The 14,113-nt window shown below is 47.6% G+C and overlaps 1 protein-coding gene across 1 annotated transcript in view; it reads right to left on the reverse strand.

Annotated features, from left to right (window-relative positions):
* The window catches only part of LOC119379378 (cubilin-like), a 54,314-nt gene that overhangs the window by 16,295 nt on the left and 23,906 nt on the right, over nucleotides 1–14,113 (reverse strand). The window contains exons 2-4 of the mRNA XM_037648693.2: nucleotides 11,800–11,990; nucleotides 9,810–9,951; nucleotides 202–398 (exon numbers count right to left, since the gene is read on the reverse strand). Of these exons, the coding sequence (XP_037504621.1) occupies nucleotides 202–398; nucleotides 9,810–9,951; nucleotides 11,800–11,990 (530 nt within the window). The remainder of the gene's footprint in view (nucleotides 1–201; nucleotides 399–9,809; nucleotides 9,952–11,799; nucleotides 11,991–14,113) is intronic.

Genomic DNA, 14,113 nt, shown 5'->3' on the forward strand with positions numbered 1-14,113 from the left:
TGATTCGCAACGCACCAAGTTTTGCTATGGAGTGCTCTTTGCAATTCGCTATCGGGCTCCGTTCATCATCTGGATAGGCTGACGTTCGCTTTTATGAAAAAAAAAATGACGAGAAAGCTTTTCTGACGAGTGCTTTTCACTCGATCGAGTGCCGCTTGTTCCGAGTACGCAAGGAATGTGAAACCCAGTGAGAAGGCACACCTTCATGTACATGTGGCGGCACTTTGGAGGCTCGCCGACGAGGTCGAAGTAGTCGAAGGTGAACTGGTAGCTGTTTCCCCGAGCACTGCGAAAGCACCAGCGCCGTCGGCGAATGAGCATGTTGCGCTTGCTCTTGTCCTCGGGGATCTCGAGCAGGCCTCCGCCAGTGGTGTACGTTCGCACGCACGGTGGAAGGACTGCGATGCAGACGGCACAGAAGCATGAGCATGGCAATTATGCGAACACCACTGATGGCACGTTTGGGGCACTCCAATCGTTCCCCTCTCTCTCCCCCTATACAATGAACATCGGCGCGTTGGGCACACGTGCACTGTTTTTAGTCAACTAGGAAAGTTGCAATGCATTTCAATTAGGGAATTGTCTACATTAAAAACAATGTTTGGTTTACGATGGCTTTTGCCGTGGCAGAGTAGATCGGCTCTACCACTTTTCGCATTCCCAACGCGTGAGGTACAGCTCGTCTGACACGTGCTGAGGTTCACGTGAGCATTCCTTTTTTTTTAAATGCGAATGCATTTCTTAGTCGGGCTATGTCAGGCATCCGGCGTTGTCCGCGCGCCTCTCCGCTCTCACTCCCTCTCCCATAGCAACAGCTGCGGGCGCGCGCGCTTAACCTCGCCCCCTAACAACCGGAGCAGGTGGTGCGGGCGGAGTAGCGGAGAGTGAGTGGAGAGGAGGAGCGCGCTCTGGCGTGTGAGGGCGCTCGCATCGCGGGAGCTCGGCGGAGCTCCCGCGTGTGTGGAGAGAGTGTAGGAGAGAGTAGGTGCAGTGCTTCGCCGCTCCTTCTCTCGCCGTTCGCTCTCTCCCGTCCCTGCGCCACCGCCTCAATGCAGTGCGTTTGAAACGCGTTTGTAACGTTTGTGCTGCCTTGGCACAGCCTGAAAACAGCGCGTTCTAAACGCGTTTGTGCTGCATTGAAGGCGGTGGCAACATCCCTGAGGTGATTACGAACGCACGTAGGAAGCGTTCGTTGAAAGAGGCGCCCAAAAGGAAGACACTTGAGCGCGTCGATGTGTCCAGCTTTACGCCATTAAAATTTCTACGCCATGTACTCTCGGCGCAAGAAATGCATTCGCATTGCCTCACGATTCCCTTCGGGGAGGTGGGGGCATTTTTTTCATGTAGGTGTCGAAATGGGCACTTGATGCATCCTCTTAGGTTTGTTTTTAAATCCTCCAGAGCAACAATAATAATAATATCTGGGGTTTAACGTCCCAAAACCACGATATGATTATGAGAGACGCCGTAGTGGAGGGCTCCGGAAATTTGACCACTCGGGGTTCTTTAACGTGCACCTAAATCTAAGTACACGGGCCTCAGACATTTTCGCCTCCATCGAAAATGCAGCCGCCGCGGCCGGGATTCGATCCCGCGACCTTCGGGTCAGCACCACCGTGGCGGGGCAAATCCTCCAGCGCAGGAGTGGTTATACTGACCATTATTACACCTATATAGCGATGCTCCCACGAAGATTGAATACGAAATAATAAACATACGTTTTGAAATAACGGAGCGGTTCCATTGGTGACCCGCCGTCAGTGGTGGCTGTCATTTGGTGGTGGGTGCGACGGGGCGACTGATTACTAATTAAAAAAATAGTTGAATTAAGATTAATATCTCGAGGGTCAGCGAGCTCACCGCATGGAAAAATTAAAGCCCAAGCCAGCTTTTGCAAATGGATAATGCTATACTCCGTTTCATACATCAGGTGCAACGCTGTGGAAGCTATGCAAAAAGTTCGGCTGGCAAAATGTGTAAATCCGCGTGTCTTTTGCTTGGCCTCCGCGATCAGTTCCTGCAACGCACTGCCAGTGCCAATCGCGGAGGCCACGATACAAAAAAAGAGACGCTAAGCGATCCAGAACAAACTATCGACAGCACTGTAAATAACGGGGTACGTTTATTTCTTGGGCGCAGATCACCTTCCTTATACAGCCTAAGGAGAGGATAAAAAAACACATTACGGGTGGTAAATTCATTCAACTATTTCTTGGTGGGAATGCATCTACTGCAAGAAGTTTCGCTAGCTTCCATAGCGTTGCACCTGATGTATGAAACGGAGTATAGTGTTCGTGGGACAGGGTACGACGGGCGCTGAAAGGGAGTGAAGTCAAAACGCGAACGCTCAAGCGACGCGCGTGGCCGCACCTCTTGAGGAACACGAGGTGACGTTTTGCTTACGTCAGCTACTGGGGAACAATGAGCGCTTGGTAGCACCGCCCACGTCGTGCTACTCCGACATCCTGTCCGACATCCGCAGTGTGGCGCGTCGCAGTGCCAGCTGAGCTTGGTTCTATTATATAAACCTGAGGATGGCAAGTTGATACTAGCTTAATAAAAATGCAAGTCACATTTTATATAATATGTGAATAAAGCAAGCAAATTTGAAAAGCCTATGAAGATTATATGAAGCCAAGGTAACAGTGACTATTTTCCCACTTGTGTGAATGATTTCGCAAGTGCTTACTCGCTGAACGGATTTGACGGCGCTGATTGCCTAAGAGAGCGATTCCACAGATTGATAATCAAGTATAGAAATCAAAAACGGACGAGATGCATAAAAAAAGCCAAAAAACGTGCGCCTGATGGGAACGATATAACTATGTCGTTGCTCACGCTGTTTATACAACGCGCAATCACTCAGGACAAGGAACGCGAGCTTTTCATATTTGTCCTGGCTGTACCTGAGCAGTGTCTGTGCAAGTAATATGGTGAATATCCTTTCCCGGTTTTCAACAATTTCTCTCCTGCATCCTCTCGTCAGAAGTTTGAAAGTAACGTTAGACGTTCATTGAGTTCAACAACACCCGTCCGATGAATAGTGAAGTTACGAATAATATATATATATATATATATATATATATATATATATATATATATATATATATATATATATATATATATATATATATATATAGACATAACCACGAAACCAATTGTAACACGAAAGACTGGGATATGACGTCACCGTGCTGACTAGACTCTATTCAAGCAAATATTTTATCTTTATAGTTATTTCTTTCTTTGGTGTGATGCTTTCTGAACCATTGTAATCGCAACGTGTTAGTTATGTTTAATTCATGTAGTTTAAAACGCCAAACCCATCTTCGGTTATGTCTGCTAATCATTTTTTTTTTCTTTTGCAAGCAGCATGCACCTTTTGTCACGGTATCGTAGCACTCAGTTTCCTGACGCAATATTTTCTTTCTCCATGAGCGCTTATATTGCTTCGTTTCTATACAAGGGACTGTCTACCGTCCTTCATCGCTTTTCTGTTTTGTACCGCAATAGAAAGGGTACCGCATGAAGTGTCCAACCTTGCAGCGGTTTCTCTGGAAAGTGAGTAGAAATTTTTAAAACAGAATTTTTCGATCTGCGTTCGGTCTTTTTCCATTGGCGTGAAACATGTCCACAACACTAGTTAGTGGACGCGATGGCGATTTTAATGCCGGTAAAAATTAAAACCGAAAGCACGTGCGATTTCTGTAGGATTACTTTATTTCCGCTGAACACAATTGTAATTAACGTAACAGTCGTTTTCAGCACGCTAGCGGTTAAATGAAACCTTATTACACGATTACAGAACACTTGTTTTGCTGTAAGCGAAGCACGGCCCCGTCGCCGCTCGTGCTCCCCGTCGACCGACACGTCTGGCTTCGAGAAGCGCAGCTTCCTCCTAGAGAGTACGCAGCCAGGCTATGCACTATAGAGCGGAGGTTGCGCGCGATGTCCCCATCGGTGGGCGTGGCTTAGCTACTGCGCATGCGCGGCTTGGCCAGGTGGTGCGGTATCTGGTCGCTAGACGACGCGATGCTTGCTTCCTCTTTCTTTTTTTGCGCTCTCTCTCTACTTCTTTCTCTCTCTCTCGTCGATGTTCTCTCGGTCTCTCTTTTTCTTTCTGCATTTATTTCTCTCTATTTCTCTTTTTCTCATTCTTTTTGTGCTACTCCTTTCCCTCCTCCTCACCATCACATCTCTCCTCCTCCCGCTCTCTTCCCTTTCCCACCCCCTTGCTATACTATGCTATACCAAGGCTATGCTATGCTCCGCTAGCGTACCTGGATAGCCGAGTTTAGGACGCTCGCCTTCGTATCGAGGGTAGCGGTTTCGAATCCCGCCTCGCGAAGAATTTCTTTCGGCAAGGATTTTTCTTTCTCTTTCTTTATATCTTTCTTTCTGTCTCTCTGTTTGTTTCTCTCTTTCTTTCTCTCTCTCTCTTTCCGTACTCGTCCTCAGGTAGCCGCACAGTGGCACATACCCGTTAAGATGATGATAGTTTTCTGCGATCGACTCGCAAGGAACGATTTACTAAGCAGCTTCGCTGTTAAAAATGCCTTAAACACTAGTATCATAGAGAAATATATTTACGTAAAGAGTGGACACTGCCGTAGCCGAGCTACTACACTGCTGTCGGCGCCACGAGCGGCTGGTGGGACCGATGATGTCTTCTGAGATTCGGGACGATAATCGCCATAAAGAAATAAATGAACAAAACAAGAAATTCTTTTTCCCGATGCTGGGGTTTGAGGCCACGCCCTCATGATCCGAAGGCGAGTGTCTTCACCACGGGGCTACACACCCATGCTTCATGAATGTGAGTACCTGTACACCTAGATCATAGAATGCGTTGTACCCACGGCGCTAAACAAATGTAGAAAGAGAACACTTTCTGTGCAGGCTTTACTGAATTTTGTGGTAGTACATCGAACGGCCCTCTGCGGGACACGATGCAGGGCCGACATGGAAGATTGTACACATCAGCAGAATTTTCCCTTCCCAAAAATTTAATGCCGAATTCTCGTTTCGGTGGTCCTCCTGAGGCGGCTGTTAGAGGTGCCGACGAACGAGTGGATGGATGGATAGATGCTATGAGCGTCCCCTTTAGAGCGGGGCGGCGACATGGGCGCCTCCAGGTTCGACAAAAAGAAGAAAAAAAAAACTTATTTTATAAGTTTGCCTCTTTCCTTGCCTACTTCGATTACCATAGAAAAAAAAAACATGCATTCACAGCCCAGCTCTTTGCCCCTCACGGTAGACTGACCTTATTTTTCCTACTGTTTATTTTTATCCTTTCTCTCTACTTTTCTGCCACCAATACTCTAACCGTCCCTTACTTTATTCTATCGCGGACGTGTTCAGCTTTCCATAGGCACCGGGCGGCCGTCGCAAGTAAGGTCCCTCTACCTTAGTCGTAAGTAAGGCTTAGTCGTAAGGCGCCAGCAGCGCCCCTCCCGAACAGCGCCGCAAACGGCGGCAGAGACAGCACTGGCACGGCCGCTGGATGAAAGAGCAGCGGCCGTGGCACTGGCATGTGAAGCAGACGACGCGGAGTAGGCTCTGTTACGTTGGGGACCGTATTCGAAGAGAAGCGGCGGCGTTTCTTTTTGAACCATCGGAAGCTGCACGCTGTTGCATATAGCCCCCAAGGCAATCAACAGTGTTCATCTGAACAATGCACGTAGCATTCGACTGTCGAACATGTGTTCAGATAACGTGGCCCGTCGCCGGGCTTCTGGGAGAATCCCGCGCAGTCGTTTGCGGTCGTGGGCGCGTTTAATTGTCGCCAAGTCACCTATATAAAAAAAGGATTACACGTTTCCCTCTCACGTCTTTCCACCGAGGAGCGCCGTCGGAACATCAAACGAGTGAGGTTCTTTGTGGGGTGCTGTGCTTTTAGGCGTTTGTTTTCGTTCGGAGGCGGACCAGAAGGGGCACGATGCCTCCTCCCTTTCGGGACTGCAAGTGAGACAGGCCCGATTGGCAACACGTTGTAAAATAAGCATCTTTGCATTTTAACTGCCGGACTCGCTGTTCCTCACTGTTGTCGGGAGGGCCCCTGGCGGGAAGACGAGTCCTAACAGCGCAAATGCACCCACGGCGCTGCCAGTTATTTTGCGTTGCGGTGTTAAAGGCTTGATCAGCTGGCGTACGCGTTTTCGTGCGCCTGCTCTTGTGAAGGGTCGCCGATTGCACGAAGCAGCTCACGTGCGCGACATCACGGAATATAAAGGCGGCAGCGAACGCAAACTGCGTTGCAAGTGCGTCCCGCAGACCAAACTTAACGCAATAAGCTACGACGTGGAGCTAGATGTAAGTAGCACCTTTTCTATTTTGCCAATACTTCGTTATTCTCTCTACGCGTTAACATTATCTCCTAACATTTAAAAAAGGGAGAGCGTGCGTCTCCCATTCGATTTTCGCCTTTTTTTTTACGCTATGCTTCGCCGATTGCACACGTTCCTCAGGTGTACTTGCACACTCCTGTTACCGCTTTGTTTTCTTTTCGACGCTTCGCTGTTCCTAATATTTTAACAGCTATGGTAATCTTCAGTCTGTATTTTTCACGTAGCCTGACGCAACCAAGGCCATCGTTGGCGGCCGGTGTAAGAGCAAGGCCGGCTTCGACGGCGATTGCACACAGGAACCGATGGAACTGGATGTACTCCACAGCTTTGTCCATGTTTGCATAGCTGTTTGTGCAGCCTACAGCGGAACATGTCTGCTCGGACTTGGTTCCCCGAGGCATTTCGGTAAGGGTGTGCGAATATTCCAAAATTTCGAATGGCGCATACGTTTCAAATATTTTTCGAATAATCAGCCAGGACGAAAAATGCCCGAAGGAACGAGACGTTGGAACAGCGATGGGTAACTTTTCTTGTTTTCATCATCGAGTTACCCAGATGCATGCAGCCCGTGTACTTACGGGACTATCGACGCTATATTCATCACAAGATGAAGGCGCTTTTGCTGTGTCACCGATGTGACAGTGTCATCAATCCACTACATGACATGACATGTATGGCGTTCGTGATAATGTTAACTCATGAAACTTGCTTAATACTTATGAATCAGTTTTATTTAAAAGCTGTTGACAAACTACCACCTTGAAAACTGTAGCTCACTGCTATATTTCAGCCAGCAGTTACAAAATATTTCGATGGCTCTATAGTTCCTGCTGTATACGCCCTTGCCTCCGTTGAAATAATTGCAATATTTTTTCTCGGTTAAAAGTAATCGTAATGTTCCTTTGTTAAAGCTTGTGTATATTTGTTTCAAATAAAATGTGGGAATTCTTGGGCTGTTTTAAAAATTGTTTACCTTACCAGTCTAGAGCTGCTTTGAAAATGGTTGTCTTACTATTCGAAAAATATTCTAACAGTATTCGATTCGGGGTCATCACTATTCGATTCGTATTCGATTCCGTTCGAAAATTCGCTATTCGCACACCCCTACATATCGGCAGCGCAGGACACAAGCGACGGGAGCACAGTGAACATCCAGCCCCGCGTCGCCGCAGCAAGCACCTGCCCCTTTCCGGCACCCACATCGCATTAGTTCGGTGCTTCCACCGATAGAGGCGCCACCAGTCCACACTCGCCCCGCGCCCGGTGTGGACATCTATCTCCACATTCAATCAGAACGTGCTCCGTCGTTTCCTTAGGTTCCTCACAGCATGTACATTTTTCTTCCTTATTGAACCTCGTTTTATAACCACACGTTTTAAGGCAACCAGACCTCGCTTCAAACAGTAAAGCGCTTCCCCTTGAATTATCATAAAATTCCTCTCCCCTTATTTTGTTTTTGCCCTTTCGGTAGTTACTCGGAGCCCGTTTTTTTTTTTTTTCCGTCTCTGCTATCCAATAAACCCTCTCCGCCTCTCTGACTTTTCGCTTAACGCTCTTTGTTGCCATATGGCTTACACTGCCAGCCGTATACTTGCTGGTGAGTCTCCTAGTTCTTTTTCTTCACTTTGTGTCAACGCTCTTCCTATACAAATGCCGGAACAGCTTCTCTGCCCATCTACTCTCTTTCATATTCCTTAGCTATTCTTCGAACCTCATTTTCTCTGAGCATCCCTCACTTCAAAACTTTTTCATCCCGTATCACCCTTTACAGCCACATTTGTCGTCTTCTCGTGAGCGCCCAACGCGAGGCGTCCCACAGTCCTTTGATTCACATCCAGTCCTGATTGCCCCTCTGACTTCATGCACACCGCCGAGTTTCCAAATGTAAGCGCCAGAACCATTACACCTTCCTCGTATCTATTGTATGCCCATAACGTTCTGTGCTTCATTATTGCAGCATTCCTCTTTCCCTTTGCTGCCGAGGCTTTTTCACGTACTTCCACGTATCTATCACGCTCATATACACATAATTGCTTCCCTATTTATGTTCATGTTTAGATTCATCTTTACCTTGCGATGCTCATGATTGTAATTCCCACCCTGCTATAATCCACCATGTGGGATTGCAGTATCTATAAGCAAATGTAAATAAATACTCCGAGGTACTTGTATTCGCTTACACTCGGTATTTCTTGACCCTGTATTGACACCGCTTGATCATTGGGATCATTGAATACCATCAAGCCACATTTGGTTACACTAAATCCTAGTCCTACAGCTTCACCTTCCCTTCTGCATATATCTGCCAGCCGCTGTATGTCATCTCGGCTGTCCGCAAATAAGACAATACCTTCAGCATAAGATAAGCCTGGAAGCTTCTGCTCAATCACCACGCCGGCCTGTTTGTGTGACAGATTAAAACCAATGTTGCTACCTCCTAGCGCTTTTTCCATCCTCACCATGCACAGCATGAATAACAGCGGGGACAAACGACATCCCTGGCTCAGCCCCTTGCTAAATTCAACGCTGTCCTTGCTACTTATTCCTTCCCATTCTACGTAAACTGTATTTTCTCGATATATCTCCCTCAAAATCTGTATACAGTCTTCGCCTATGTCCACTTCTTTCAATATATCCCATAAAATTTCCTGATTAATGTTGTCATACGCCCCAGGGATGTCTAGAAAAGCCACGTACAAGGGCCTGTTTTTAATTATAGGTATTTCTATACACTGAGTAAAAACAAATAAGTTATCGTCTAACCGCCTGCCGATTGGAAATCCATTCTGCGGAATTCTGCTAAAATATCGCTCTGTTCTGCCCGCGCTTCTATTTTCTAGTGGAAGCGGCCATGGCTACGCCACCTGGCGGATGTTCGGAGCCTTGCTTGCACGGCCGCGATACGGCTCGAGCGGCCACTCTTTACTGTAGTATATTTCTCTATGCTAGTATTTTTGTAGACCCTTTGAATTGTTAACAAATTTAAACTGTTAATTGATAGTGCGTGATGATAAGCTCCAGTATGAAATAATGTTCACAGGACGGCCACCAACTATAAACTAATTCTATTCGTTGTTGAGCAGGAGCATCAACACCACCGAGACATGCGTACCAACGTCATCAAGAAACAATCACCCACGCTTTTCTGAAGCATGTGTCAGTTTCATTTGTGAATTTGCAGAAATATAAAAAAAATAGAGGAAATGTTTTATTTCCCATCAGCACATCTCCCTGAAGCGGCAAAATGTTTTCGCTTCCTTTCTTAGCTGTACTGATCTAACAGAGAAAGAGACTTCCAGCCACGCACGGAAGGCTTTAACCAAAATCGTGAAACATGTGGTACGGAGACGCATAATGTTCTACGTGTGTTACTTGTGGAATTGTCTTTCGTGAATAGTGTGGGAAGGGCTAGCCCTTGAACACATTATAAAAAATGGATAAAAGTGCACTCACGTTACTCACCGAACCTGTATGATATGTTGAAACCTGTTCCAGACATACTTGCATCCGTTTTGAGAACGACTGTGACGAAGTTTGTGTCCAGGAGAATTGGCTCGACCGCTCCTTTCCCGCAGAAGGTTTTCTTCCAGTTTCCAAAGGAATACTGCTCGGCAGGAGGCAGGAATCAGGAATGGAAACGAAAATAAGAAAAAGAAAGGACTCAGTTGTTTCACGTATAGTTTTTGCTAATATTGGATATCGTACGTGCCGCTGACACATCTAACTCTTCGGTGGCACCATTAGCCTGTTTCTGGAACAGGCGAGTTTTTTAGCTGCCCATCGAAAAACCAGGTCATAATTACTAGCGAAAAAGGAGACGGGGACGAGGAGGAGAAACACGAGACCACGCTTCTCGATACCAACTAGCCCAACTTTCCGCCTTAACATCGAGAAACTATTTCTGCAGGGCCATCGTGCCTAACGCAGATTACAAAGCTCCTGAAACACGTTTTGAAGTAATGATGACTTTACCTATGTATCGGAGTTTATTGCTTTACGAACCCATCGCCGCAAAAAAAAAAATCGAGTCTATCAAATGCAAGCGGAGTTACAAACGTTTGTAGCTGCTCTTATTTCGTCCCGACGAGCGAGCTACACAGGGAGGGTTGACAAGGGGGAAAGAAGTCACGTGAGTCATGAGCGCGCGTCATGACACGCGATCGCGCTCTCCCGTTGTCATTCCCGTGCGCGCTAGTGTTGCTACTGTGTAACTTTAACCCACTATAAAGCGGGGCACCCTGCACCCCGTGGCAAGAAGGACATCTTATCCCAACGCATCTCTTGGCTTATGTCAGCTATCGGCCAATAGCAGCCGTCTGTTGTGTTGCGTGACGGCCCTCCGAAGAGAGTGTACGTGCCTCTGTGTGCGGGCCTCCGCTGTCCTATGTTATAGCAGCCACTGACACTCTTTCAGTCCAGAATAAAATATGAAGACTTGATCAGCCGTGGTCGAATATACAGAGACTTGCCCTGATGAAGATTTGTCGGAAAACTGGCTTCATAGATGTCACTTGTTCTACCGCTGTCGTATTTCCTATTTTGCTAGTTGGTGTAAAATAGCCATAGAATGAGGGGTGCCAAATGAGGACAAACACAGGCGATGGAGATTAGCGCCACTAACTATTGCTTTACTACGGCGTCCAGGTTTCGGCTATATATCCACAAGGAACCAGGAGACACGCGCGCAGGGGCGGCGCCAGCGGGTGGCATGGGGGGCGGGGGGGGGGCTGGAGGACCCTCAAAATTTTCGCCTGCCCCCCCCCCCCTTGCCCCCCCCCGAAGGGCAAACATAGTCAAAACACAACGCATAAGTTCCCCGCCTCCCTGCCCCCCTGAAGGAACTCAGTTGTCGCGGGTGCCCCCCCCCCCCAGTAAAAAAATCCTGGCGCCGCCCCTGCATGTGCGCAACAATTTAATTAGTGCATTTTATTTGCGTGATTAATTACTTGCGTAATTGCGGAAATTCGGACGGCTAATTTTGCAGTGCATTCCACAACATCAAGCTTAAACATTTTGATTCCGCGACACCACGTCTTATTACTTTTTCTGCACTTCAAGTTTGTGGCGCAAAAGGGTGGAGAGGAAAGATGCGAAGCGAGCGACGGGCGCTCACTCACTTCGCGTCTAAAATCGATTACTAACTATCATGCAAACAATTATGTATTTAGACAATTAATTTTAACTAATGAACTGAGCGTTGACAACAAAAATTACCAGCCTGCGCGACGCTTCCTCTGACAAAATGCTGTTGGTGGCATCTTCGCACTTTTTTTAATTAGTTAGCTTGGTCTGAGTTAGCTGAGATCCGAGGCACATGTATATGTTCCATTACTTTGTCCAGTTTCGCCTACTGGCAGAACTACTCGCACGCTTCAAGTTCGAAATTAATTAAAATGCTGTGAAAGACACGATGAGAAGGCAATAAAATGTATTCAAAAGAAAGATCAGGTACCCTCAAGTAATCGTAGGGGCAATCTGCCCGGCTGGCATCGTCCTCGATGTCGATAGTGTGCTTCTCGATGAGGATGGCGAACTCTTTTGGTGCGAATATGTACCAGCGGCACACAGCAGAGTCGTCGTAGTGATCCGGGTAGTTTGGCGACTGGAAATGGCCACGGAACTGCGTCAAGAAGCCTCCACACGCTGCGCACCAAAACGCGTTGCGAAGCGCCTTATAACCGTTGCTCTATACAGGACGAACGCATGCCCAAAAATATCGACAGTTGGCCGACTTCGCACGCATTTCTGTTTTTTTTTTTTACAAAGGGCAAAAAAAAAATATGGCTGATCCCTCTGTCATAGGAATCGGGATAACACGAAAGTGAAACGTGTCGTCACAGAAGTAGTTCATTGTTTATAGTGCATTGGTATATGCTGAGAGCTTGTACAATGTCTACTGTCGTTTGGCAGATATAGCACAACTTTATGTGAACGCACTCACATTGACGCCTATTGGCACATCTCGGTACCGACTACTAACGCTCATGATCATTATTGTTACTTGCAGTAGCTGGAGTTCTTTACATATGCGTGAACAGCGCATACGGTGAATGCCGAGCAAATATTGCATCAACAAGCACATAAACAATGATATTCGATATGCACTCCTTCAAAGCGTCGCGGAACGCGAAGAGAAACGCTACACGCGTCGTGTCTTCACTCTAGCCTGGCCGTTTTCTCACAAGGCGAGCGCGGAACGCGGGGCGACAGCCAGGAGAGCATCGGAGAGTTATTTTTCGATATGGATGGATGCTATGAGCGAGGCTTGGTCTAAAGCCACCGTTTCGCGGTGTGTTAAAGTGCCCCTCACCAGGTTTGACAATTTTGAGCTGACGAGCGCAATGCATACACTGGGCGTTCACGATCACGTCTGGCAAAATTTGCAACGCTACGCGCCGCGGAAATGGGTCAAATTTCAAACTGAACGCTGCTTGCCCTTCTCGCGGGCGCGCGAACAGAGAATGAGGGGATGAAGTACACGATGAAATGGCCCTACGTAGACGGTAGTGCTGTGACGTCGGTCCTCTACGTAGACGACTGAGCTGTGACGTCGTGAACAGTAGCACGTGACACTGCGCTATTTATTTGACACGACGTGTAGTTTGTGTAATTTGTTGCTTGAATAGATGAATAAAACTTGAGAGAAATAATAAAACACACAAAAGGAATGTGTGCGTTTTCTTTTTTAATTTTTACTGCGAATCGCAGTGAGATGAGAGACTAATCTACCCCCGTTTCGCATGCGCTCGTGTTCTCGCGCTTTGCGCATCGTGCAGACGGCACGGCACCCCTTACAACGAAACTAATTTTCTACCGCGTTCCATCGCTCATTGGCTCATTTATCCTCCCGCGTCTAACTAGATGTTCATGCGGCACACCGCAAGTCTCGCGTCCATACGAATGCCGCAGCTTTCGGGCTCAGTAATAGGTTGAAAGCCAATTGATCGGCGAGTGCGCATGCGGCATAACTTGCAGAGATGAAGCGCAAAGAACACCGCCACAACTACACCACAACACCGCTCGCGTCTCGGGGGCTCGGGCTGGTTCGGACACGTCATGCGCTCGTGACATTGTGTGCGCATGACGTGTTCATGCGTATGCGTCATGTGATCCTCCCGCTCGCGTGCCAAAGAGGGCAGGGAAGGGATTTGGCTTGCGAAGGCTACACGGGGCGAGCGGCAAGGGTTTCAAGCTCGCTTCCTCGCATCATGGTTTCGCGCCGCCACAAAACCTTGGTTTGCTCAGCTTCTAATGAACCGATTAGAAAAATTCTTGTGGCATAATGCTCTTTATTGGGCGTGCAACAACTTTCAGTGTCATAACTAAAATTCGCTATGTCACCTGGTGAGGGGCCCTTTAAAGCGTTGACGGAATTACACTTCTATTAGAAACGCGCCGAATGGGACGGTCGTAGCAACGGCGGGTTTTTTTTTTTTTTTTTCGAGCCTGGTGGCACACATGTCAACGCCCCGTTATAAAGGGGACGCTCATAGTATCCATCCATCCATCCATCCATCCATCCATCCATCCATCCATCCATCCATCCATCCATCCATCCATCCATCCATCCATCCATCCATCCCTCCATCCAAGAGCACTGTGAGAGGAAAGTGTGAAAGATAAAAGGTGCGTTCATGTAGCTTCTGCTATGTTCGGCGCTAGCTCAGTGGGCTAAACGCCCGCCAGCCACCGTCGCGGACTGAGAGGTTGTGGGTTGGACGCCTGTCAATGGAACTTTTTGTTATAGTTTTTTTTTCTTTGCCATT

Source organism: Rhipicephalus sanguineus, chromosome 1 (genome assembly GCF_013339695.2).
Source record: "Rhipicephalus sanguineus isolate Rsan-2018 chromosome 1, BIME_Rsan_1.4, whole genome shotgun sequence".
Taxonomy (NCBI): domain Eukaryota; kingdom Metazoa; phylum Arthropoda; class Arachnida; order Ixodida; family Ixodidae; genus Rhipicephalus; species Rhipicephalus sanguineus.